This window comes from Astatotilapia calliptera, chromosome 3, assembly GCF_900246225.1.
Source record: "Astatotilapia calliptera chromosome 3, fAstCal1.2, whole genome shotgun sequence".
Classification (NCBI taxonomy): Eukaryota; Metazoa; Chordata; class Actinopteri; order Cichliformes; family Cichlidae; genus Astatotilapia; species Astatotilapia calliptera.
In genome coordinates, this window is record NC_039304.1 from 32,295,867 (window position 1) to 32,320,554 (window position 24,688).

General features: G+C 39.3%; 1 protein-coding gene across 4 annotated transcripts; it reads left to right on the top strand.

The window, feature by feature from the left end:
- Positions 1–16,889: 16,889 nt before the first annotated feature.
- On the top strand, positions 16,890–21,555 carry LOC113019276 (polyserase-2-like). 4 transcript variants are annotated; one of them, XM_026162875.1, is made up of 11 exons: positions 16,890–16,946; positions 17,047–17,067; positions 17,269–17,361; positions 18,707–18,773; positions 18,854–18,975; positions 19,064–19,209; positions 19,287–19,530; positions 20,355–20,526; positions 20,619–20,884; positions 20,959–21,053; positions 21,156–21,555. In XM_026162875.1, the coding sequence occupies exons 1-11, from the start codon at positions 16,892–16,894 to the stop codon at positions 21,414–21,416; spliced, it is 1,542 nt and encodes a 513-aa protein (XP_026018660.1). In that variant the 5' UTR covers positions 16,890–16,891; the 3' UTR covers positions 21,417–21,555. The 4 variants fall into 4 exon arrangements, with proteins under 4 accessions (XP_026018660.1, XP_026018658.1, XP_026018659.1 ...); XM_026162873.1 differs by having other exon boundaries at positions 17,269–17,431; positions 18,707–18,975; XM_026162874.1 differs by having other exon boundaries at positions 17,269–17,431; positions 18,707–18,975; positions 21,019–21,053.
- Positions 21,556–24,688: the final 3,133 nt, after the last annotated feature.

A 24,688-nucleotide genomic window follows, 5' to 3' on the forward strand; every position in this document is an offset into this window, starting at 1 on the left:
AGAGAGCTGCTTTGAGTTTTAGCAATTGCCACTGAGTAACCTAGAATTTAGGTATTTAAAATGAGAAAAAGGATTAAGTCTCCTCTTTTAAATTGTGCCCATTTTTCAAACTCATTGGTGTGTTTTACATGACAGAATTACAGCAGAGCTGTTTATATACATGAACACATTTGTATGAATTAGATTGTCAAAGCTGTAATATTCTTACCAAGATAACTGTCAGGCTCCAAAGACACATCCTCATATGTTTTCACCTTCTGGCCTCCTGTTGTGTATTGCACGTAGCCTCCCTTCCACTGGTTTGCACCAACAATAGACATCTGAATTCCCTACAGTGTAGACAGAAAATACATTTAAAATACAATTTATTTTCACTTAAAATCCGGACTGTGTTTAACTGTTTATTTGCCTTTAGGCCATAAAAACTGCCACAAAGGCACATGTGAATCTTTCTTTCTATGACTAAACTGTCTGGTGATTTTCAGGTAGTTTTAATTACCTCAGGCACATGAACTGCACTGAATCCCTCTTGAGATATTTCCATTTCCAGTGACTCTCCACTGCTTTGAGATCCTGTAACAGAAAAATAAACAAAAAGGTAAAAGAGAGACACAATACAACAAATAAAATTTTACAGGTTCATTCTTTCATTATGCTTCAATTAATTATCTTAAATGATGTTTTTACAGTTTATTATAAAAGTGAGCATTTATTGTTCATTTTACAAATGTACAGTTACGTTTAATTTAAAATGTGACTTTAATGAATAAAATACAATAAAGTTATTAGAATGTGGTGATTTAGTTTCTTCTTAGTGTAGCAGTTTACACATTAAATGAACGTTTACTGCTTCAATTCAAGAAGGACGCAAATCCATGTAATAAATGTGAAATAAAATCCTTGTAAATAAGTGATCAGCTCAAAGTAGCATTCAATACAATGTAATTATTTTCATTTTTCGAACATTTACATTTACTTTAAGAAAATTGTAACAATAAAAAAATGTTTGTACCTTCGATGGAGAAAATTTTGTCCTGCAGAATGTGTCTTATTACTTCAAGTGTGTCAAAGTTCTTCACTTGAAAGACGTGTTTGACTGAGGGAGACGATGCAATGGTGTGCAGTTCTCTTCTGGCATAACGGTCAGTAAATACATCCCCCACCTATGATTGTTGACAAATTTGTTTGAGTCCTCATACTATGCATAATGTTTTGCTGACTTTATTAAAATGTCATTAAACTTGATTTTTAATAAAATTTACACACAGACATTAAACTCTCTAACCCTGAATAAAACCCAAATCCAGGATAGCATTTATCTCATGCTGTAAAATAGTTTTAATATATTTTCCTCTAGTAGCTAGATTTGTTTTACACACATATCTCATGTTTCCATCAATATTTCAGCTCTTTAATTTATTTAAGAAACTTAATTTCAAGTTTACATGGTCAGCTTATATACAAATGTGTGGCCAGTATATTCAATTCAATTCAATTTTATTTATATAGTGCCAAATCACAACAACAGGCTCCTCAAGGCGCTTTATATTGTAAGGTAGACCCTACAATAATAGATAGAGAGAAAAACCCAACAATCAAATGAAAATGAAAAAACCCAACAATCTTTGAGCAAGCACTTTGGCGACAGTGAGAAGGAAAAACTCCCTTTTAACAGGAAGAAACCTCCAGCAGAACCAGGCTCAGGGAGGGGCGGCCATCTGCTGCGACCGGTTGGGGTTAGAGAAGGAACGCAGGATAGAAGACATGCTGTGGAAGAGAGACAAGAGATTAATAACAGATATGATTCAATGCAGAAAGGTCTATTAACACATAATGAGTGAAAAAGGTGACTGAAAAGGAAAAATTCAATGCATCATGGGAATCCCCCAGCATCCTATGCCTATTGCAGCATAACTAAGGGAGGATTCAGGGTCACCTGATCCAGCCTAAACTATATACTTTAGCACAGGAGTCGGCAACCCTGGGTTGGGTTAACTGATGGCACGACCATAGCTGGACTGGCCATCAGGCAAACCGGGCATTTGCCGATGGTGATTTTTTGTTTTTATGGGCCTGAACTTCACGTAAGAAGTTATGACCTGCAGTCTATCTGGGTCAGATAGGAACCAAGTTTAGGTAGAGTTTATTTTTGTTATGCTGACTTTTTACAGTCAGTTACAATAACTCGTACTGCGTACTAGCTAGCATGATGGAGTTTCTATACAGCTGGGCGGGTGCTATGATGTTACTGATAGTGAACTTTATTTTATTCATAAGGTTAGTTAGTAGAGTTGCCAACCGTTCTGTAAAAGACGGAATCGTCCCGCATTCAGAGAAAACGTATTGAGCTGAAAAGGAACACAGTTTGTCCTGTACTTCAGCTAGAATGGAAAAAGACACAAAGCTGAAGTAATTCTGCGTCTTTTCACTGCACAGCTGTTTCTTCTTCTCTCATTCTCCCCCCTCCCTCTCCTTTTGCTACTTCAATCACGAAACTGATCAATGATGAAACTGATCAGCTTTTCTCTCTTGCTTATTTATCGCCCACTTTGCACCAGAAAGAGGAAACCAGCGGATGTCGCACTAAACAATGGCAGCACGTTTAAGCTTGATCAGCTGTTGTTATAATTTATTTAATATTAATTTCTAGTATCAGCTGATGTTTGCTGGAGCCACAGCTGTAAAAGCTGCTGGTCATGATAGCGGTTTGGATATGTGGTGAGAGGGAAACATGAAGATGAAACCAGGAGATGTCCTTACTGAATCATCAGAGCTGAACAGGTGATGAGAAACAGGTTTACCTTGAATGAGTTGAAGGGAAGTTATGAACTGTTTCTGAGAGACAAATAACACCAGGATCCTTTTCTAAGTAGCTGACAGATGGTAACTGTGCAGGGGCGGGCCTAGCAAAGTTTTGCCAAGGGGCCAGGTAGGACATTAACAGGGAAAGGGGGGCACAAAGAAATACTTTTCTTTCTTACTCTCATTTTTAAAATGTCTAGCTTTTAATAAATAATTATCTGAATCTTACAACCAAAGTTTTTATCTGACGTAAAATGTATAGAAATCATAGATATACCAACAAGAGTGTTTTCCTATAACACCTGGTGGGCCGGTCTCTAGTCAAAATGCCTGGGCAGTTTTTTTGTCCCAGTCCAGCCCTGGGTAAGACACGCGATGAATTAATCTGAGAAGGCGAATTAAAAAATAAATGGCCGTGCCAGCGGTGCACATCGCAAATTAGCTCCCATAGACCCATTAGTTGTGCTGCTTCTTAATGACGGTATCTTAGCTAACAACCCCCAATTACCAGATTCAACTTGTAATTGGCTAAAAATCACTTAGCCTACTGGTGAGAGGGACGTTGCTAGCTGGCAGTTTTTCCAATGTGGCAGGATGAATATTATGTCTTGGTTCATCCCACTTTCAGTCAGGCGCATTAGGGGGCGCTAGTATAAATAGGAGCAGCCATCTGAGCACCCCTGAATCGCGTACCTGTTATCTCCTTTCGGTCACCTGACTTCGCCCGGTGTTGCAGGTAGGAGCTGCGTACATGTCGTTGTTGCCTCAGCCTGAATTGGCAGTACTTGTGTTGATTGTGGTGTTCGTGTTACAGAGATCACCCGTGGATTTCCTTCCTGAAGCCTCCATCGTGGCTGGTATGTGTGTATTTGGTGCTGTGCGTACATTATTTAGCTGTGGTAAACCAGTGTTGTTTATAGGTCATAGCTGTAGAAGCCTCCTATGGGCCACTCTGTTCATGAATTGAGTGACGCCGTTTAATTGGTACGTAACTCAGCTTCGTTGTGATCTCTGCCTTTTATTGTTGTTTTATAGTAAACGCTTATTATGTATTGCAGGAAGTGTGGGCCTTAGAGGGCAGCCAGTAGCTTTACAGCAAGGTCACTACGGTTTTCTATGCTACGCTAACAGAAGTGCTGCTGCTTTGCCTTTTACCGTCTGTTTCCGTTTGCGAGGGTTATTTTTCCCTGCTGCTGCCAGCCTCTTAAGAGTGGATGTCAGCGTGGACAGCGGCTACATACATGCCGGCTACGGGAGTCAGCTGGCGTGCATGTTGATAGACTGAATTGTTAAATTAAAGTAGTCGGGCGGACAGCAAATTGGAGTAATACGGTAACTCCGTCTGCTCTAGATTTAAGGTTTTATTTAGTTTGTATGTTCGGTTGTTTTGATTTGTAGTTTATTTTTTTTGTTACACCACCGGTAGGAGGCCCTTTATCGAGTTGCGGATCACCAGTGTGTTCCTGCAGTTGGGCTAACCCCAGTGTGTGCAAACTATTTTTTTTGGAATATATTAAAATTTTCTTTGTTTCTTTTATTCAGATGTGGAGGGCCTGACGTGGAGGAGACCGGGGTGCCTTGGTTGTGGGATCCTTTGAGTGTTACACACCTGCATTTTTAGTTTATTAGTGTGAGCGTGTGATAGTGTGCTGCACTTGTGTATTGGTGAGTTTTCTTTTCTTTTTGAGCTGTTTTTGTGCGTGGCATCCCTGCCCCTCCACTGGCAAGCCTCGGCTCGTGTTTTTATATGCTGTTTTAAATCATTATTAATAAATTGTCTGTTTTATCACTGATAAAACAGTATATTGAGTATAATGGATCTTAGTGTCTTCCTGGTAATTAGCATTATTTAGATCCAGTATTCTCTGGGTGAAATTCACAGGGTGGCATTGTCTTTTAAATTGAGTATTTATTCCATCCCCACCTCTTGCTGCCACACCAAGCGATGTTGACATTTCCACATTCCAACACTTCAAATGCTTCAGGAGCTGTCCACTCATCAGCATCAGCACCACGTATATACATGGATACATCCGAAGACTCGAGACAGAATTCACAATTTGTTTTTGGGACTTTCAGGTGTATGGACCAATGTATTTTTTTCTGATCAAACCAGAAAGCTTTAATGAGCAGCTGGATTTGTCTTGCATTAACTGGCTGGACACAGAGGACATCGAAGTGCACCTGATTGAACCAAAAAGCTCGACTCTGTGGGGGTCAAAGTTTGCAGAACTACAAACGCAGTTGGAATCCATAGCTGTGCGTGTTCATGGAGCTTGCATTTTCACCTGCTGGACATCACTACCTGACAAGTTTAACTGTCTTCAGAACATTGCAGAAGCATTATTGACAGTACTTGGCTCTACATGTCTGTGTGAGCAGATTTTCTCTCACATGAGTGTCCTCAGGTAGCCGTCTGAATGCTGGACACTCGTAGACCTGTGTCTCTGTATTAACAAACATGCCATATTGGCCCAGTTTATTTTTCTTATCATTGTTGTGAGGAGACCATAAATAGCATTTGCATTTTCTGTTGTACAGTTCATTTGCTGTTATGGAGTTCTTGTTATGGATAAAAAGTGTCTTTTTTTTGTTTCAAAATAGCTGATAACTATTCGCTGATAGCTGCCAACATCTGCGAACAAATATAATCCTATAAAGTTGTTCTATATAGTGTGTAGCTGTTGATATAGAGCGTTATTAAATTTATTGCTAATGCAATCATATGCCACATTGACTTCTGAGGAAATTTTGAATGGCACTCATCTATGGGCTCAAAATGTGGTCATAAATATTTTGTACTTGTAAATCGGTTTTGTACTTGTAAAAAAGATTTGTATGTGTAAAAAAGATTTGTATGTGTAAAAAAAATTTGTGCGTGCGTAAAAAAGATTTGTATGTGTAAAAAAGATTTGTGCGTGGACTTAGCCCAAAAAAACCCTGCAAGTTACAACTACAAATTTTGACCCTATTTTTCTTCCTTTAAGCTGATTGGTCAATGTCATGTCAATCACAAATTAAACAATCCAATCAGAGAACAGATGGGTTTGGCTGTCGGAGGGGGAATTTTTTGAACTGCAGGTCCTTGAAGGGTAATCTCTATATAAATATCCGATAGCAGTTAGGTCCCCTTACTTTCAGCAGCTGTTGAAAGGATAAAAGTTGTGGTATATCAGTGGTTAGGAATACCATTATTACTTTAGGATTAGTTTAACACAACGTCAGGGCTGACCCGGGACCATTGCTGTGAGTCACAGTGCGCAGCATAAAAGTCCTTTCACATCGGCAGGATGTGCTGCTAATGCTAATTGCTAACTAAAAGCAAAGGATCCAGAATTTGTTGCTGGCTGCTGAGCTCTGTGGGTTTTTGCAGCAATTCTACCTGTACTAGATGCACCTGCTCCTTGTCGTTTCTATCTCTGACTTTATGTGAACTACAAGAGTTTGTGGTGTTTTTTTGCTAGTTCTGCAAATGTTCAATAAAAACATGTATGCTAATTCATAACGAAGAAAGCTTTGTAATGAAGACTGTCATTTCCAAAACACTGCCCCCCCCCCTGCGTCCGCAGCGCTGTTGAAAAGGCTGTGGAAGTCCCTGTATTAAACACGTAGTCCTGTGACACAAAAATCACCAAACTCGGACGACCACAGACTGTTTTCCTTAGTGGTGATGAAGGAAAACGCTGGGTTGGCATGTAAAAGGGCATTTATTCCCTTCAAAGACAGTCTCCGACAAGACCGACAGTCTCGGTCATTGTGTCCTTGGGCAAAACACTTCACACTTGCCTACTGGTGGTGGTCAGAGGGCCAAGTGGCGCCAGTGTCCGGCAGCCTCGCCTCTGTCAGTGAACTCGTTTTCATGTTCCAGGAGTCATTTTAAAATGTTTTGGACTTTGTGATATGGTGCGTTATCCTGCTGGAAGCAGCCATCAGAAGACAGGTACATTTTCATGACAAAAGAATGAGCTCAGGTAGACTGTAGCATTAAGCAGTTGAAGTAACAAAGTACAAGTCCTTCATTACAGTACTCAAGCGGAATTTTCAGGTATCTGTAGTTTCAGTTACTTTTACTCGCCAGATTTGAAAACAAATGTAGTTTCTACTCCTTACTTTTTCAAGCGTGTTGCTTTTGGTTTAAGATTCTTATGTGCAGTTATTGTTGCTCCAAACTGACATAAAATTCGGTTTCAAAAATCAAACAGACTTTTAGGGAAGAAGCACTGATGATGCATGATGAATACAATAATGATGTATTCATCATTAGTTATTATGGCACACAAAGAGATAAAAGAAGCCAAAAACATTTATGCATTATTTACAACACTATTAACACTGTTCTACAGGGTAAAAGTGTCAGGAAGTTGTGGTTGTGGTACTTTTATATCTAGCAAGTATATAGCTAGCTAGTTCCATTAGCACTTAACTCCTCGACACGTCAAATGCTCAACAGACTTAAACTAATACCAGTGAAGAAGGAAATTCAGCAGTGTTCATATTAGCTTAGCTTAACTTTTTAAGTGGCAGGTAATTTTAGATGTAACTTTGAAAACAGCCCAATGAACATCAGAAATTACACAAATTTTCTGTGCAGTTTGCCGCAGTCACACTCCTCAGCTAGTTAAAGCTGCAGCTGCTGCGTTTAACTGGAAGAGAAATAAATTTGAGATAACTTCAGTCAAAGATAGAGAAAGATGAATTAAGGCTGAGAGGAAGAAGAGGCCACAGCAGCAGACCATATGATTTGGGCGGGCAGGCAACTTTGACAATTCAATTCGGCTCAGTTTGGCTTTCCATGAAAAAAACAAACAAATTAAAATTAAATAAAAATAAATAAATTAAAAAAAATTTAAAAATTGTTTAGATTGCTGTGATTATACTTAATGTGTGAGTGCAAGTGCTCATACATGCTATACATAATTACAACCATACTGTTCACACACACCTGGTGAGTTTAACTAAGGCTGCGTTCACACTGCATGCGACCCATATCCGATCATGGTATGACAGTTTGAACAGCACAAGTCCGATATTTTCAAATCCGACCTAGGTCACTTTTGTATGTGGTACTGAATCCGATACATATCTGATGTTTTAAAAAGCGACTGCTGTTTGAATGGTCATGTCGCATTAAATCCTTCTTTTACATCACTGACACAAGACAGAAGCCAATTATCAGTGCTGGAGTAGACAAACGAGAAATCATGGTGGCGGAAACTGGAGACGGAGCGAGTCAACCCATATGGAAAAGAAATAGTAAAAACTTATAAAAGACTTGCATAAGATGTGGCCTACTTCATGTAGTGAATCATATAAGGCTTATATGATTTACTCATGAAAGTGGCCACTTTCTCATTACTTTCATATATTGTTTTAGTAAGTATCCAAAACATCCAAGTTTCATTTATATGATTTTTCAAGGGATCTTATATCTGTTTTCAATCTTGTATGCTTTTCATACATGTTTCATACAAGACAGATAAAACTTTATAAGATTTATATATATCTTTTCCATATGGGTATGGACAGAAACTGAGGTTTTGGACTTGATTAGCATATGGGGAGACAATTCTATTCAAGCTGCGCGGAGGTAGCAGCCACTGCTCCAAACAAAGCCATTGTTAAAGCACAGGGTCTCTTTTTTTCACAGTGTCCTTCTTTCTCTAATTAATTTGTCAAAATTCTGTCGGTTATGAGTGTGCAGAAATTGATAGACTGCTGCAACAACACCTACTAGCTCTAGCCATTTTTACTTCCGTAAACAGAGCGTGTTGTGTGTGACGTCTTCTTTTGCGCATGCGGGCCGCTTTGAGGGTCATAAACCGCTCACACTAGAGCGCGTTTGCTGTCTCATTTTATTTGCAGTGTGAACAACCAGACAAAAAAATTGGATTTGATCAAAAAATCAGAATTGAGCATTAAGACCTGCAGTGTGAATGTAGCCTGATTTTCCTGTGTAAATGTGGATGCTACTGACTACTGACTGTAGTGTATATCAAACCATCTAACATTTCACAGGAGGGAAGTGAAGTAATTTCAAACTTGTTATGGTGAAAAAAGTGTGATTCTTCAATACTTTTAACATGTTGTCATCCAGATTTTTAAAGCTACAAAAGATGAGTCCACAATTGAATGATAAAAACACAATTCATACACAAAGTGACCTCTGGTAAGAACAACCATAGAGAAATTGTGTGGCTTTCTCTTTGCTCTGATTACATGCATTTCTAACACTGGTTCACAAGTCACACTGCTACATGAAACTTATTCACACCCTACCAGACGACACACGTCAGATTTGGCTAGAGCAGTAACATCTGCAATGTAGGCAACAGCAAATAGATCGATTTTTTTATTGCCATTGTTTTTCTCTGCCCGTTTACGCTCATTATAATTTATGATGAAAAAGTCTGTAGTAGGAGATATTATTTTATTATAATATTAATAAAGACATTCAGTTAACTTTGCACAAAAAATGGTAAATGTCCAAGCAACATCCATACAGTTACTTTTTAATTTTTACTTTATGACATTTCAGAGCTACTTGCTTTTTTTCACTTTTGTTTCAATAAAAACCTTTTACGTGACTTTTTAAAACACAAGTATCTGTTGTTTTGCTCAAGTGATGTGTGTACTTTGTCATTTCTATCAGGCATCAGTGTGCATATCAATGCTCAGCAACACCAACAAGCCTAAAAGACCAGAGTACAACAATTTGTTGTACATGTACAGAAACAATAAATTTCCATTCTACCCTGCTCTAAGTGGATGATTGCAAATTCTTTCCTTTATTAAGAAAAACATCTTCAGTTTATCTCTGAATGCTGCCTGGCTGGTGGATAACTAACCAGCCAGCTCTAGTTCTTTTGAAGCCTTATTACATCTCTGCATGCTTATTAGCAGAGGTGTGGACTCGAGTCACATGACTTGGACTCGAGTCAGACTCGAGTCATTAATTTTATGACATTAGACTTGACTTGAAAAAATGTTCTAAGACTTGTGACTTGACTTGGACTTTTACACCAATGACTTGGGACTTGAATTGGACTTGAACCGGTTTATTTGAAAAGACTTGATATTTTACCCCAAATATAAAATTTAACATGCATATTATATAGAGATTGAAAATGTGACGTCATTCACGGGTAGAACCGCAAAGGATTCTGGGAACTCGTGGCAAGCGGTACTAGCGCACACATGCTTTCAATTGAAATCAGTTACACAGCGATAAAAAGAAACACAAAAATGTCAAGAAGCCGTTGTATTATTAACTGCAATAGCCGGTCGCATGACAGCCACGGGAAGCCGACGGGTAAAGAGATCGGTTGTTATCGGATTACGTCGTTGAAGAGAAATTGTTCTAGCCATGTTTCCGAAGTAACAAAGAGGTGACTGGATTGCAGCCATTCAAAGATCAAATATAACGTCCCAGAACACTCCAGCTCACAGGTTAGTCTGCTCCAAGCATTTACACGAAGGTCAGTATTTTTTAGTAGTTAATACGTCATTTTCATAACATAATTGTTGATGTAGGTTACAAGCAAGTCTGGCGCTGAACAGAAATTGTCGCGCTATGCTCCTTTATTTATTGTGCATAAATAGTGAATTGTCCTGACACAATATTGCGTTTCGCTTCTGTTATTATGGTACATTGACAAAAACATATACTTTTATTCACAGGATAAAACAGGTTTTTTGTATCACCAATTGCCCAGTACGATTACAGCATACAATATTATTGTCACTGCTACATTTCTGTGATGGGTACCAGAAATTATTTCCACTACTAATTAATTACCGTTGAGCTCAAAGGTCCTATTAATAAACGGTTAAGGAATGTGTATTTATGACGACAATTTGTGAGACTGGTAAACTTATGATACGTATGATGGTCTTTCGTTCTACACGGTGCATTTCAAGGTCCTGCACCCATCCGTCGGTAAACTGTACCTGGGCTTGTTGCAGTGACCTGAAGTTACTAAACTTCATGAGTGTATGCACTCACTCCAAGAACCGTATGATTATAAATATGCATATAAATATGCTACGATGAGATAGCTGACTTCATCTAACTAGCAAATGTTGTACAGGCTACGTTGGTGATACAGTTTTTTTTAATGTGTATGATATTTTTGTCATGCGATTTTAAAGCTGGTCCTACAACCGCATCCAAGAATAACATGCAGCTTATCTCAGAACTGTCGGTGAAAATTATTCTTGGAGCTAGGTTTAATTGAGCTGCATTTTAAAGAGGTGCAATTTCACAATTTGTGTATATTTTCTAAGTTCACTATTTTGTCATGTGTTGAGAAAAACACAGATTTTAAAATTACATGGTCTAATATTTACATTTAGCATATAACTGCAACATTATTTTTTCTTTTTTTTCTTTTTTAAAGACTCGAAAGGACTTGAAATTCAAAGTTTCAGACTTGTGACTTGACTCGGACTTTTACACCAGTGACTTGAGACTCGACTCTGACTTGCCTGACATTACTTGAGACTTGACTTGAGACTTGAGGATAAAGACTTGAGACTTACTTGAGACTTGCAAAACAATGACTTGGTCCCACCTCTGCTTATTAGTTCAAACTGCTTTTCAGGAAGTCACTTCTTTTGCATGTGTGCACCACTGATAAAAATGAACTTGTCAACCCAGCATAACACCCAATAATAATAACCACATCCAGTTTCACATCAGTTTTTTGTAAGTCTTTCTGTGTGTGTGCATGTGTGTGCGTGTGTGTGTGTGTGTGTGTGTTAAATGGCATATCTAAGAGAAGGAAATTTAATCAAATGCAGCTCTTTATGGTTTCATCAAGATTTATTTTTTTTAAAAAGGTCCAATATAAATTATTCTGTTGAACACTGTTAAACATGAAGTAAAACAGGAAGCAACAGAAAAACACTGAACATGGAGACAAAGACTGAATAAATAAACCAAATGCAAGATACACTCAAGAACTAAACTCAGTTAGCTACAAAAAGCCAGACAGATTTACATATTGAATCATTAAACCAGTTAAAGATCATTAAACCAGTTAAAGATTTACATATTGAATCATTAAACCAGAAAGAAATGACTGTACTTGGAAGTAATACACCGCTACAACAAAACCCACAAAACTCAACAAGCCACCAGAGCTTCATTGTGTTTAATATGCCAAAAGTAGACAGTTAACATGTCCCTGGAATTATAAACACATTTGTGATTCACGAACAACCTTAATTTCATTTAAGTTCCTTTATGTTACAACAGCTAAAAGGTTCCCTTGCTCTTGCAATGCTTGGCCATGGCTCACATGCACCACAGCTCAGGACCTAGATTATTGGCCAACCTTAGCCAATCTTAACTCAGATTGAAAAACTTCTTCAGAAAATTTCCTCAGATTAAATCCAATTCCCTTTGGTGGACTTTGACTAGGCCACTCCAAAGTCCTTTTTGTTTCTCTTAAGCCATTAAGACGTCAACTTGTTGGCGTGTTTTGAATCATTGTCCTGCTGCAGAACTCAAATCTGCTTCAGCTTGAGGTCCAAAACAGATAACCAGACATTCTTTTTCAAGAAACTTAGTTCATTTACCACAGCAAGTCTTTCAGGTCAGTTTAACACACAGGGCAATATAGGTTTGGATTTTTTCCCTTTAATAATAAACGCCTTCATTTATAAACTGCAATTTGTGTTTATATGTGTTATCTTTGTCTAATATTTAAATTTGTTTGATGATCTGAAACATTTAAGTGTGGCAAACATACAAAAACAGGAAATCAAGAAAGGGGTGAACACTTTTTCACAACTGTATATATGCAGACTATTTCACCTTATGTAGGCATGTTGTGAGTAAAACCAGAAAAGCAAACTCTCCACCAATGATTTCCTTGGTGAAATTTGGTTCAGGATACACTTCTCCTGTATATAAACATGTATGATGAAGGCATTAGAGATTGTGTGCCCTGAAAAGCGCCAGGCCTTTGCAAATATCAGCCTGACAAGAAACACAGTTGCCGACAGGATTTCTGATCTTTCAGCGGATTTGGACAGCCAGTTGAAGTCATTTATTGTGTTTTCAGTTGCAATTGATGAAGGCACGGACATTACAGATGTTGCACAACTGGCAATTTTCATCCGCAGAGTTGATGACACATTGACTGTCACCGAGGAGTTCGTGGAGTTGGTACAGATACAGCTGATATTTTCACCGCACTCATCGGCGCGCTGGACAGGGTCGGAGTGGACTGATCCCGTGCTGTCAGCCTGGCTACAGATGGTACACCCTCAATGATCGGGAAGAAAGCAGGCGTTGTAAAAAAGTTCAGAGAAAAGGTGCAATCTGCAAATGGAGGACGTGATTTTTGGACTTTTCACTGTATTTTGCACCAGGAGGCTTTGTGTTGCAAGTCACTGAAAATGGATAACGTCATGAAGGTGGTCATCCAAAATGTTAATTTCATCCAATCCAGAAGCCTCAATCACCGTCAGTTTGACAGTCTTCTCAGAGAGAAAGACCACATCTATGGCCTGCCATACCACACTGAGGTAAGATGGTTGAGCCGAGGTGCTGTGCTGAGGCGTTTCTTTGATTTACGAGGAAGAAATTGAACAGTTTATGGAAGAAAAGGGCAAACCACTGTTAGAATTTCATTCCGCAGAATGGATGCAGGACCTTGCATTTATGGTGGATGTTACAGAGCACCTGAATAACTTGAACAAACAGCTGCAAGGAGGCAACAAAGTTGTCACGCAGTATTATGACAGCATACGTTCTTTCAAGTTGAAGCTGTTATTGTGGGAGATGCAGCTCGCTGGTGGTGATGCAGCCCACTTCCCCTGTCTGAAAAATGTGTGCACGATCCAAAGTGTGGCAGATATGAAGCGGTTTAAAGATAAAGTAACGGGACTGTTACTAGAGTTTGAGCAACGATTTCAGATTTTTGGTGAACTGGAGAAAGACTTCAAAGTTTTTTGCTCACCATTCACCGTGAATCCCCGTCAGTATCCAACTTGAAATAATAGACTTGCAGTGTGACTCGGATTTGAAGGGCAAATTTGCCGCAGCTGGCTTGAACACATTCTATCAGAATCTCTTGCCAGGTTACCCCAACTTGACAGCCCTCGCTGCAAAACTGTTGTGCATATTCAGAACCACGTATCTTTGTGAGCAAGTTTTCTCTGTAATGAGCATAAATAAAACAAAACTGCGCTCAAGGCTCACGCACAGGCACTTGAATCACATCCTGAAGTTAGCTGCCGCTCAGGATGTGAAGCCTGATATTGATGAGCTGGTGAAAGCTAAAAGATGCCAGGTATCAGGAGTCAAATAAACTATGCAACCCCACTGAAAGTGCTGCATGAGACACCCTGATGTAGTTCTGTGATCTGTGATATACTTCTGTGAATCGCCTCTCATCCGAGAAGCTTCTTCAGTTCTAAGGGTCAAATGGTGGAGAGTGTCAGATTTAAACCCAGTGGGAGTTTCCCCCCAAAGAGGGACAAAAGGACCCGCTGGTGATCCTCTACCTAATCACATGAGCCAAGGTGTGAAAAGTGTGCAGATGAACACTACTACTGAATGGGAGTGCCTAAAGAGCCAGTTGTTTGCTTGTTCTCTGCTTCATGGAGCAGTCCTCTACTTTCCACTCTTACATGTACCAGCCCTCCCTCCCCTCACCTCCCTCATACAACACATCACTTGCACACAATCAAAGGAAATTAATATGGTAAACTGTGAAAATCTACCGATAATTTTACTGTTATTGAATGGAATAATTATGAAACAAACACCTCAGTTTCTGACATTTAATTGTTTCTGTTTCTTGATTTAGCTGAGAACTGATAAAACACATTATTATGCTGTCAGATATGAGAACACAGATCTTTCTTCTCCAACTTACTGTAAGCCAAAGCTTCATATTAAACATTTACTGTCTGCATATCTTTTCAGTGTGTTAAATTTTATAGAATTTAAATCACTGTCTCTTTAAATTGTCATTTAAAATAATGTTGCCGTGTCATCCTAGGCCAGGTTTCAAAAGATGGCAGTTTATAACAGCTGACTAGATAGCTCGATTGACCGTGGAGTCAGTCAGCTTTGACCTGAATGAATACCAAACTACTTTACTTATTCTCCAAGCAGGAATGTTAACAGAAGTTAAACAAGAACCAGCTAGAAAAATATTAACAAAGTAAACAGTATGCTCAGTTGTTCTAAAATGTCATGAAAAAGTCAAAAAGCATATCTGGACATGCAGACAGAAGATATTATTCGTTTTATTCAATAATAAAAGTAATAGGTGCAACATGAACTCTTGGATGAATGTGTAGTTTTGTTTATTGTGCATGCCATCTTTGTCAGATAACATATTAGTGATGAGTTGTACTCTAAAGATATTAATATTAATCCTTATTTATTTCTATCAATGACATATGTCAACATGTTTAATTAGAGAGTTTACTAAAAGTACTAATTTTCCAATTCTCTAAAGCTCTACTGCAGTGATGACATGTATTCCAAAAGATATTCTCTCATCTAACACATCGTTCTAAAATTTCTTATAGATATTCAGTTGAATTGCTTAACCTGCAACCTACAGACAGGCCTCCATACAGAACCCAGAGGGTTGTTTTTGCAAGTGTTTTACTGACATTGTAAATCAGTTTACTCAGGATAAAAGTTTCAAGTTGTATCACAGAAATGTCTAGATTTTTGTTTTATAAAATATGCAATAATGATAATAGTATAGTTTCTTTAAATGACATTAAATACATAATTAATAATTCTGTGAAGTTTTGCTATTTACAAGTTCTAAATTAAATTTTAAGTAAACTGTGCAGTTATTTAATTGCATTCCTCATCAGAAAAGTTTGTTTTATTATTGCTGTCTACAGAGCTCTGCAGACAGCAGCTTTGGTCTCATGGTTTGTAATTTGTTCTTCACCTCCATATGGCTTGGTTATCTTACAAAATAAATTAACATGACTTCATCTGTATAAATCTTTGATTTCAGGTAGTTTTAGTATATCAGTGACTTAATTTAAGGTGATTTTTTAAATAGTCTGAATACTTTACAAACATTTAAAGATTACATGTTCCTGTTTTTTACCCATGAAGTATGGAATGATTCATGACAAGGAAAAAAAATTGACAATAAACAATTTTAGTTTTAGGGTGTAAAGGGAATGAGTCATAATGGTTTCCGAATACAGTGCGAATAGTTGTCAAATCATGGCAACATGATACTAGCTAGTCATTAAGACACTTGACAGCACCAGTAACTATTTTGTAATTAAAATATAATTTTATGTCTAAATAGTAAATCATGGTGCCGAAACACACAACTGACACATCAATGACAACTGGCACGTGTACAGAATTTCATCCATCCATTCGCTTATCCTTTTCAGGGTCGCGGGAGCCTATCCCAGCTGTCATAGGGCGAGAGGCAGGGTACACCCTGGACAGGTCGCCAGTCTGTCGCAGGGCCAACACACAGGGACAGACAACCATTCGCACTCACATTCATTCGCACATTCACACCTAGTGACAATTTGGATTTTCCAATTAACCTATCCCCACAAGATGCATGTCTTTGGACAGTGGGAGGAAGCCGGAGTACCCGGAGGGAACCCACGCAAACACGGGGAGAACATGCAAACTCCACACACGGCCTGGTGTTGGAATTGAACTCAGGACCTTCTTGCTGTACGGCAACAGTGCTAACCACCGTGCCACCGTGCTGCCTTTCATCCCAATCTTAAAAGTGAGAAGTCCACGGGTAGGTTTTTCATTGACTTTGAAATTAATATTAATGTAGCAAGAATGACTGAACTGTGAAAAGGGCAGAAGTCTGTCATGGAAAATGACATAAAAAAAATCTGGTCTTTAAGCTCTGGACATTAAAAAAAATCACTGGAGTTCTGTAGTCTTTGTGCCAGAAATTAAAGGAAGAAGGAAATGTTTCAGTGTTCTGGCTGTGGGGTGTGCACGTGGGAGGAGCAAATATAAACGTGACACACGGTTTATATATTTGCCACTCACTGACAGCTGGCTCACAAGTATAAAAAGAGGGACACGCGAGAACTGTACAGTTACACAATGGTGTTAAGGAAGTGGATTCATTTATTGGCTTTGGTGAGCCTCCTGTCTGCAGGTAAGTCAGACCAACATTTGCATGTAACATAACTGTATGCAAATATAAAGTCAGGATTTCCTCTCTTGAACATCACTGATCCTGTTGTGTTTCTTTCCAGAATCAAATGCTCAGCTTGATGGTAGGTAAAAATAAGAGTTTCTCTGAGTAAAAAAAAAAAAAAAATTCATAAAAGTTATATTTTTCATTTAATTATCTATGTTTTTGACATTACAATTCATTTCATCAGCGATACAACTACAAACAAGGAAAAAAATGTTTTCCATATTTCACAATGATTTATGTTGCTTCTGAAGTTTGATCCTGCTGATCTTTGTTTCAGTATGTGGCACTGCTCCACACAGCAGCAGGATAGTAGGAGGTGAAGATGCTCCACCTGGATACTGGCCGTGGCAGGTCAGCGTGCAGATATTTGGTAAACATTTTTGTGGCGGTTCCCTCATCAACAAAGAGTGGGTGATGTCTGCTGCTCACTGCTTCTTTCGGTGTGTAACACAAACGTCTGTTTAATCTTTATGCCTAAACTGATCCAGCTAGAACAGGGTAGAGGTGTGCAGATCGATCCAAATATCAATAGTACTGATATCAACTCTGACATTGATATCAAATCGATACTAACGCGATGCGATCGATACTTTGTGTTTGTGGGCACAAGTTCAAGTGCAGGTGGGGTGGGGGAATCAGTGAATAGCAAAGGTGATGTCTTTCAGCCTGCTGGTTCCAGGGCAGAGGCTCATTAGTCCCCTTCCCGATAGCAGAAAACTGGAAAAGCTGTTTGACAGATGAGTGGAGTTATGGGGTGGGGTGGCTGTAGCTCAGGTGGCAGAGCAGGTCAGCCACTAATCAGACGGTCGGTGGTTCGATCCCAGGCTGCATCCTGGCTGCATGCCAAATATCCTTGGGCAAGATACTAACCCCGTGTTTGCCTACTGGTGGTGGTCAGAGGGCCCGGTGGCGCCTGTGTCCGGCAGCCTCGCCTCTGTCAGTGCGCCCCAGGGCAGCTGTGGCTACAATGTAGCTTGCTATTGCCTGTGTGTGAATGGGTGGATGACTGAATGTAGTGTAAAGCGCTTTGGGGTCCTATGGACTAGAAAAGCGCTATACAAATGCAGGCCATTTACCAGTTATCTGTAATGCAGAGGAGTTTTTGGGTGAGGTGAGTGCAATAGATGTCCTGGAGGGAGGGAAACGAATCACTCACAATCCTCTCTATTACTCTCACTACTCAATATAGCTTTTTCTGGCAGGACCCAATCAGGAGCCATTAGATACAGTAATGCAACTGGTGAGGATACTCTTAACAGTGCCTTTGTTGAAGGCGCTCATAATGGGGGTTGAAGCTCTTGCACTCCTCAGTATGTGGGGAAGTAGAGTTGTTGTTGTTAGGCTTTACTGACCAGTGATGCTGTGTTCTTTGAGCAGGAGAGATCTTCTGAGATGTGCACACCAAGAAACTTGAATCTAAGAAAGCTGCCTATATAGGTTAAACGTACTGACATCGGTATTGGCCCTGTATTTATTTGATATCAGATTGATACCAAATCTGCAGTATCGCAGAACACTGGGCTTTGACTAATATTTGTCAAGGAAGGCAAATGTCAGAATGGGAATACCGAAACTGCCAACATTCCTGAAACATTTCATCAACATAAATGTTAAAATACTGGCTCATGCATAAATACAAATGTTTACAGTTCAATGTTTTGTTTTGTTTTTTCATCAAAACTTCTATATTTTCTTTTTCTTTTTTTTAACTTTAGTTCAAGTCCTTCTGGGTGGACGGTTTCTCTTGGTCTTCAGAGCCTGCGGGGTGCAAATCCAAATAAGGTGTCCAGAAATGTTGTCAAAATCATTTTGCACCCAAACTATGACAGTATGACCAACAACAACGATATCGCTCTGCTCAGACTCTCCTCACCAGTCAGATTCACTGACTACATCAGACCTGTGTGCCTGGCAGCGAGTGGCAGTGTGTTCAACAATGGCACTGATAGCTGGGTGACTGGCTGGGGTGCAGTCAAGGAGGGAGGTGAGGCTGTTGTTGGTGTTTCAGTGTTCATGTGTTCTGTGGTTCATTGGTTTGTGTGTAAACAGCTCCTCATCTTTCTTCCCATCAGTGGCCTTACCCTTCCCTCAAACGCTGCAAGAAGTGGAGGTGCCAGTTGTGGGAAACAGACAGTGTAACTGCCTGAATGGAGTGGGCACAGTCACAGACAACATGATCTGTGCTGGTGTTCTGGCAGGAGGCAAAGACTCATGTCAGGTAGGCTTCATCAGCTCATTTGGTTACATAATCAGGTGTTTCAAAGATTCTCAGATGTGTCCTCTTTATCTCTACAGGGAGACTCCGGAGGTCCAATGGTGAGTAAACAGGGCTCTGTTTGGGTCCAGTCTGGAATTGTAAGTTTTGGTTTTGGTTGTGCTCGGCCCAATCTGCCAGGAGTCTACTCCAGAGTGTCCCGTTACCAGTCCTGGATCAAGTCCCGCATTCGCTCTAATAGGCCAGGATTTGTGCAGTTCATCTCCAGCGGGCTGGACCCTGACAGCAGCTACACCTGTCCTGGTCTTCTAACAAGACCCTCAAGTAAGTCTCAGGTTCCAGTTTTTCAGTACCAATAAATGAATATGGATAAGTATATAATGTTTTCAAATTTTCTGTATGTGTAATTCAATTCAATGTTATTATACAGCACCAAATCACAACAACAGGTGCTTCAAGGTGCTCTATATTGTAAGGTGAAGACCTTATAATAATAGAAAATAGAGAAAACCCCAACAATCATATGACCCCCTATGAGCAAGACCTGTGGTCAGTGGGAAGGAAAAACTCCCTTTTAACAGGAAGAAACCTGGAGCAGAAACAGACTCAGGGAGGAACACGACCGGTTGGGGTGAGGGGAGGAGGGTCATCTGATCCAGCCCTAAGTGTTTGCTTTATCAAAAGAAAAGTTTTAAGCCTAATCTTAAAAGTAGAGATAGTGTCTGTCTCCCAAATCCAAATTGGAAGCTGGTTCAACAGAAGAGGGGCCTCACAGCTGAGAGTTGTGCTTCTCATTCTACTTTAAAATAGGCTAGGAACGACAAGTAAGCCTGCACGAAGCACTCTAATGCTGTGATACAGTACCATAAGGTCATTAAGACAAGATAGCGCCTGATTATTCAACACCTTACACGTGAGGAGAAGGATTTTGAATTCAATTCTGGATTTAATGGTGGAGCCAATGAAGGGAAGCAAATATAGGAGAAATATGCTCTGTCTCTAATCCCTGTCAGTACTCTTGTTGCAGCATTTTGGATTAACTGAAGGCTTTTCCGAGATTTTTTGGACATCCTGATCACAATGAATTACAGTAGTCCAGCCTTGAACCTAAAGCATTTGCTTTTTTCATTTTTTGTTTCTTCTTTCAGTGTCAGTTTGTGGCAACACCCTCGTGAACAGTCACACAGGAGGAGACAAGAGCACTGTACCCGAAGGAACTTGGCCCTGGATGGTAAGTCTTCACCAAAATGGAGTACACAAATGTGGAGGAAGCTTAATATCTGACAACGTTATACTCACAACTGCACAATGCTTCTCTACGTAAGTACACAAACAGCATTTATAATTTTTAATTTTAAAATATGAGCTGTTTGAGATTTGTCTTTTAATTGTGTCTTCAATCCTCCTGACAGCACCAGTCCAAATGCCAGTGAATGGAATGTGTTTCTTGGTCTTAGACTCATAAATGGTTCTGAAGAGTTTGAGACATCTTTGGGTGTTTTGAACATTACAGTGAGCAAAATGACTGGCTCCAATATTGCACTATTGGAGCTGTTTGAATCAGTCAGTTTCAACAATTATATCCAGCCTGTGTGTTTGGACATTAGTGATTCAAAGTCTTTCCCCATTGGTAGTCAGTGTTTGGTGACAGGCTGGGAAAACAAGAACAACAGCAGAGGTAAGGGTTTGCTGTTTTAAATAATTGCAGTGTCTGAATATCTTTGGTTGCATTTGCAAATATGACTCCTACAGGTGCTGTTCTTCAAAACATGAAAACTCAAGTTGCAAGTTGTGGCAATCTTTTTGATTCAGATCAAATTTGTACTCACACCATGGACCTTCAAGAGGTAAAAACAATATTTATAATTGTATCCTAAATGTGCTTGACTGATACTTTCAGGCTTGGTGTTTGTTGATCACTGATCATGAATCCTGTTTTATATCCACAGGGAGGTCAGGGCAGCCCATTGCTGTGCAAGTCAGAGTCATCATGGTTCCAGGTTGCTGTTGTAACAGTCTGTGAAAGTAGACTGAGCCATGGAGATGTTGATGTCTTTACCAAAATCTCAAGATTTGGGTCATTCTTAAAGGAGATTATTGATGAAACACCATCTGTTGCAACACTTTTAACAGGAAGTTCACCTGATTTCTCAGTTTCCTTATTGATTTTTTTTGCTGTCCTCATTATCTCCTTGTTCCTGTTGTCATGATTTGCTCTTGTGGGTGGTTGGTGTAGTTCATTATTACAAATTACCAACAGATGCCAAAAATCTTTATTAACACCCATTCATATTTACTTAATATAGTTATGATGCTCAGGTCGATATGAAGATAATTATTCATGTGAATATTTCTAATGAAGTTTAAAAATCTTTTTTTTTTTATATTTTGGAGTGTGATGGTATGTTTCTCTAAACAAATTATACAGGAATATGTCTTCTTTGTGCATTCTGAAGCTGTTGTCTACTTAAAAATTGTATAAATCGTGTAAGAGCAAAATTGAAATGTAATTCTAATTACATACTTATTATAATAAACATTGATAATCCATCCATCCATTCGCTTCCGCTTATCCTTTTCAGGGTGGCGGGGGGCGCTGGAGCCTATCCCAGCTGTCATAGGGCGAGAGGCGGGGTACACCCTAAACAGGTCGCCAGTCTGTCGCAGGGCCAACACACAGGGACAGACAACCATTCGCACTCACTTTCATTTGCACATTCACACCTAGTGACAATTTGGATTATCCAATTAACCTATCCCCACAAGATGCATGTCTTCAGACGGTGGGAGGAAGCCGGAGTACCCGAAGGGAACCCACGCAAACACTGTTGTGCGGCAACAGTGCTAACCACCGTGCCACCGTGCTGCCAAAAAATGATAAAATAATGTTATTTTTTTGTTGTTGTTGTTTTAGATAACTCAGGGCTAAATATTGCATATTTTGTTTATTTGTGAGCAAAGCCATTCACATTATCAGTAGTGATGTGCGGATCGATTCCTCCGATACCAGTCATTTATGTTCTAGAATCGATTCTCACATTAAAATATCGATATTTTAGTAATTTAGGGTAAATTTGTAGTTTACCATTAACATGAACACAGTGGAAAGTAACTATATCATTCAGATTGTCTACATTCGAAGGAACTACTTCCTCTTCCGCCTTTCATAGTCATGTGCGAAATACGGCTGCATAAATGTCTCGCAGCCCCTTGGCGTGCGCACTCACAACAATGGCTGAGCGTAATTGGAGTCATGTGCGCACGTATTTTACCTCCACAAACAGCTGAGATGGTTTGCGATACATGTGGCAAAAAAGGGAGGTGTTGTAGCCACACCACTAACATTGTCAAACACCTCAAAGTAAATCATATCACAGAATATGATGAGCGTATGTTGAGGGACAGGTGCTGCTAGGGCGAGACAGACGCCTCTCACTGAGTCCTTTAGTGCTGCAGGCAGGCAAGGTGTTCAAATAGCGCACAACTTCAGTTTTTTTATTTCTATATGATGAACTCTGCATTATTAAGTGATAAGAACAAGTAATCTGTTGTCCTGTAATCATTATGATGCTATAATTTGAGATACAATAAATAAAATAAGTTTTTGCACAAAGTATCAGATCAGTATCGTCGATACCACCCTGAATTTTACTTGGTATCGGATCGGAAAGGAAATCAGTGGTATCACACATCACTAACTATCAGTGACAGTTTTAACAAATTACAGCTTTTTCCACAAGTTAAATGCTTTTAAGCATATATACTGAATTTCATAGATTTACGTTCATTTTCTGTGATTAAAGGTGTGTCTTTGCAATGGAAGTAGTAGTGGTCCACAATGGAAGCAGGTACATGGTGACATCTGGTGGCCAAAAATATGAAGTGCAGCTTGAATCCACAAATAAAATGAACCGCTTCATTATGCTTGCCCACTCTGCAGAGTTCACAATTTTGTGGGCCACCGTTGTGTTGCTTTGAACATGTATTTTTGGGCGGTGAAAAAATTATCATATGTATTTGTTTAAAAATTAATTTGATCAATAAACTTTCCTTATTTAAACATGCCATGGTGCGGTCTTTCTTTGCCTGTGATTACTTGATGTTGGTAAATACAATAGATGAAAAATACATATAATATACATATAAGACAGCTAAGACCTGGCTCTCTGTAATAACTGGGAAAAAGACCAAAATGCCAATGTAAATTAATCATATAAAATGGTTCATTTGTGAGTCTATCACTGAACATTTATTTGTGATAATACGATAATGTGGAAAAATGTAAAAATGTGTGCATGACTTGCATGACTAGTTGGGATTTAAGTTTACAAACTGACAGTTACTTAACACAATGTACCACTGAAACACAGCAAATATTATTGCTGAAAATGGGTCTCTGCAGATATTCCTTTGAAACTCATTCATCATTTATGATAAATGTTACTTTTAAACATTCATATTTCTGATTAATTTTAAAAATATGAAATAAATTTCAGCATTTTTAGAAAATAAGATGTTTCTAATTCACTTCAAACTTTTGAGCTGTAGTGTAGAATGCAGTGATAGTGTATGGCTCTGGATTATAGTGGATGATATAGGACTATCAGGACATGGAGAGACGATAGACGCTACCAGAGCTTCAGGTTTACATGTGAAGTCAATGGAGGAGCACAATGAAGCACGACTGGGGGTCGCGCGAAACTTCAGAAGCACATTTGCATCGCGAAAACGCTTTTCTGCCTGATTCGCGCAACCAAGTAGTGCGACTGACAAGTTTGAAGCTTGAAGTAAAATACGTGCTGCAGTTTATGTGGTGCATTTTGTGCATTTGCGCTTATCGCGTCTACCGCTGGAGTTGGAAAAATCTGAACTCCAGCCTGCAACATCCAATCAGGAGCCTGGTGATGTGATGCTCTGACCTATTTCAAAGAGGCAGGTCCAGCCGAAGCCATTCATTCTATCAATCAGTAGTTTTCTGATGAGGCAGGCTCTCCAGGGCAGAAACAATGTTCTTATTTTTCTCCTCATTCTCCCTGAAGCTTTTCCAATTTAAGCTGGGTCCTTTTATATTTATGTTTAATGTTTTTCTGTTTGAGTATCTTAATTTTATTTCAAATAAATTTTTGTAATGACTTATGTGTAAAGCGTCCTTAAGTTTACACTGCTGCTCTAGAGACGCTCTCTTCAAATGCTAGATCGACAGCTGCCATCTTGCAAACATACCGTCTGGCACTACTTCCTCCCACATTTCCGCTTCACAGGCGTGAAAATTGCACATTTTAAAGCGCCACTAGTTTGCTTTGGACCCGCTTCGAGGTGCGAATGTGCACGCGACCAGCTAGGGGCCTCTGGCGCTTTTTGGTCGCGTCTATTGCGTTCGGTGTGAACGCACCGTTAAAACATTATGAACTGTCTTGTTGTAGAGAAAGTGGAGTCTTTCATCCTTAAAATGCTACCAACATTTCTGATGAAAGAGCTAAAA

Coding starts and splice junctions, on each gene's coding strand:
- LOC113019276 (XM_026162873.1), top strand. CDS start 16,892: ATGGTGTTAAGGAAGTGGATTCATTTATTGGCTTTGGTGAGCCTCCTG. Junction 17,432..18,706: donor GCTGCTCACTGCTTCTTTCG/GTGTGTAACACA, acceptor TTTTAACTTTAG/TTCAAGTCCTTCTGGGTGGA. Junction 20,527..20,618: donor ACTGCACAATGCTTCTCTAC/GTAAGTACACAA, acceptor TCCTCCTGACAG/CACCAGTCCAAATGCCAGTG.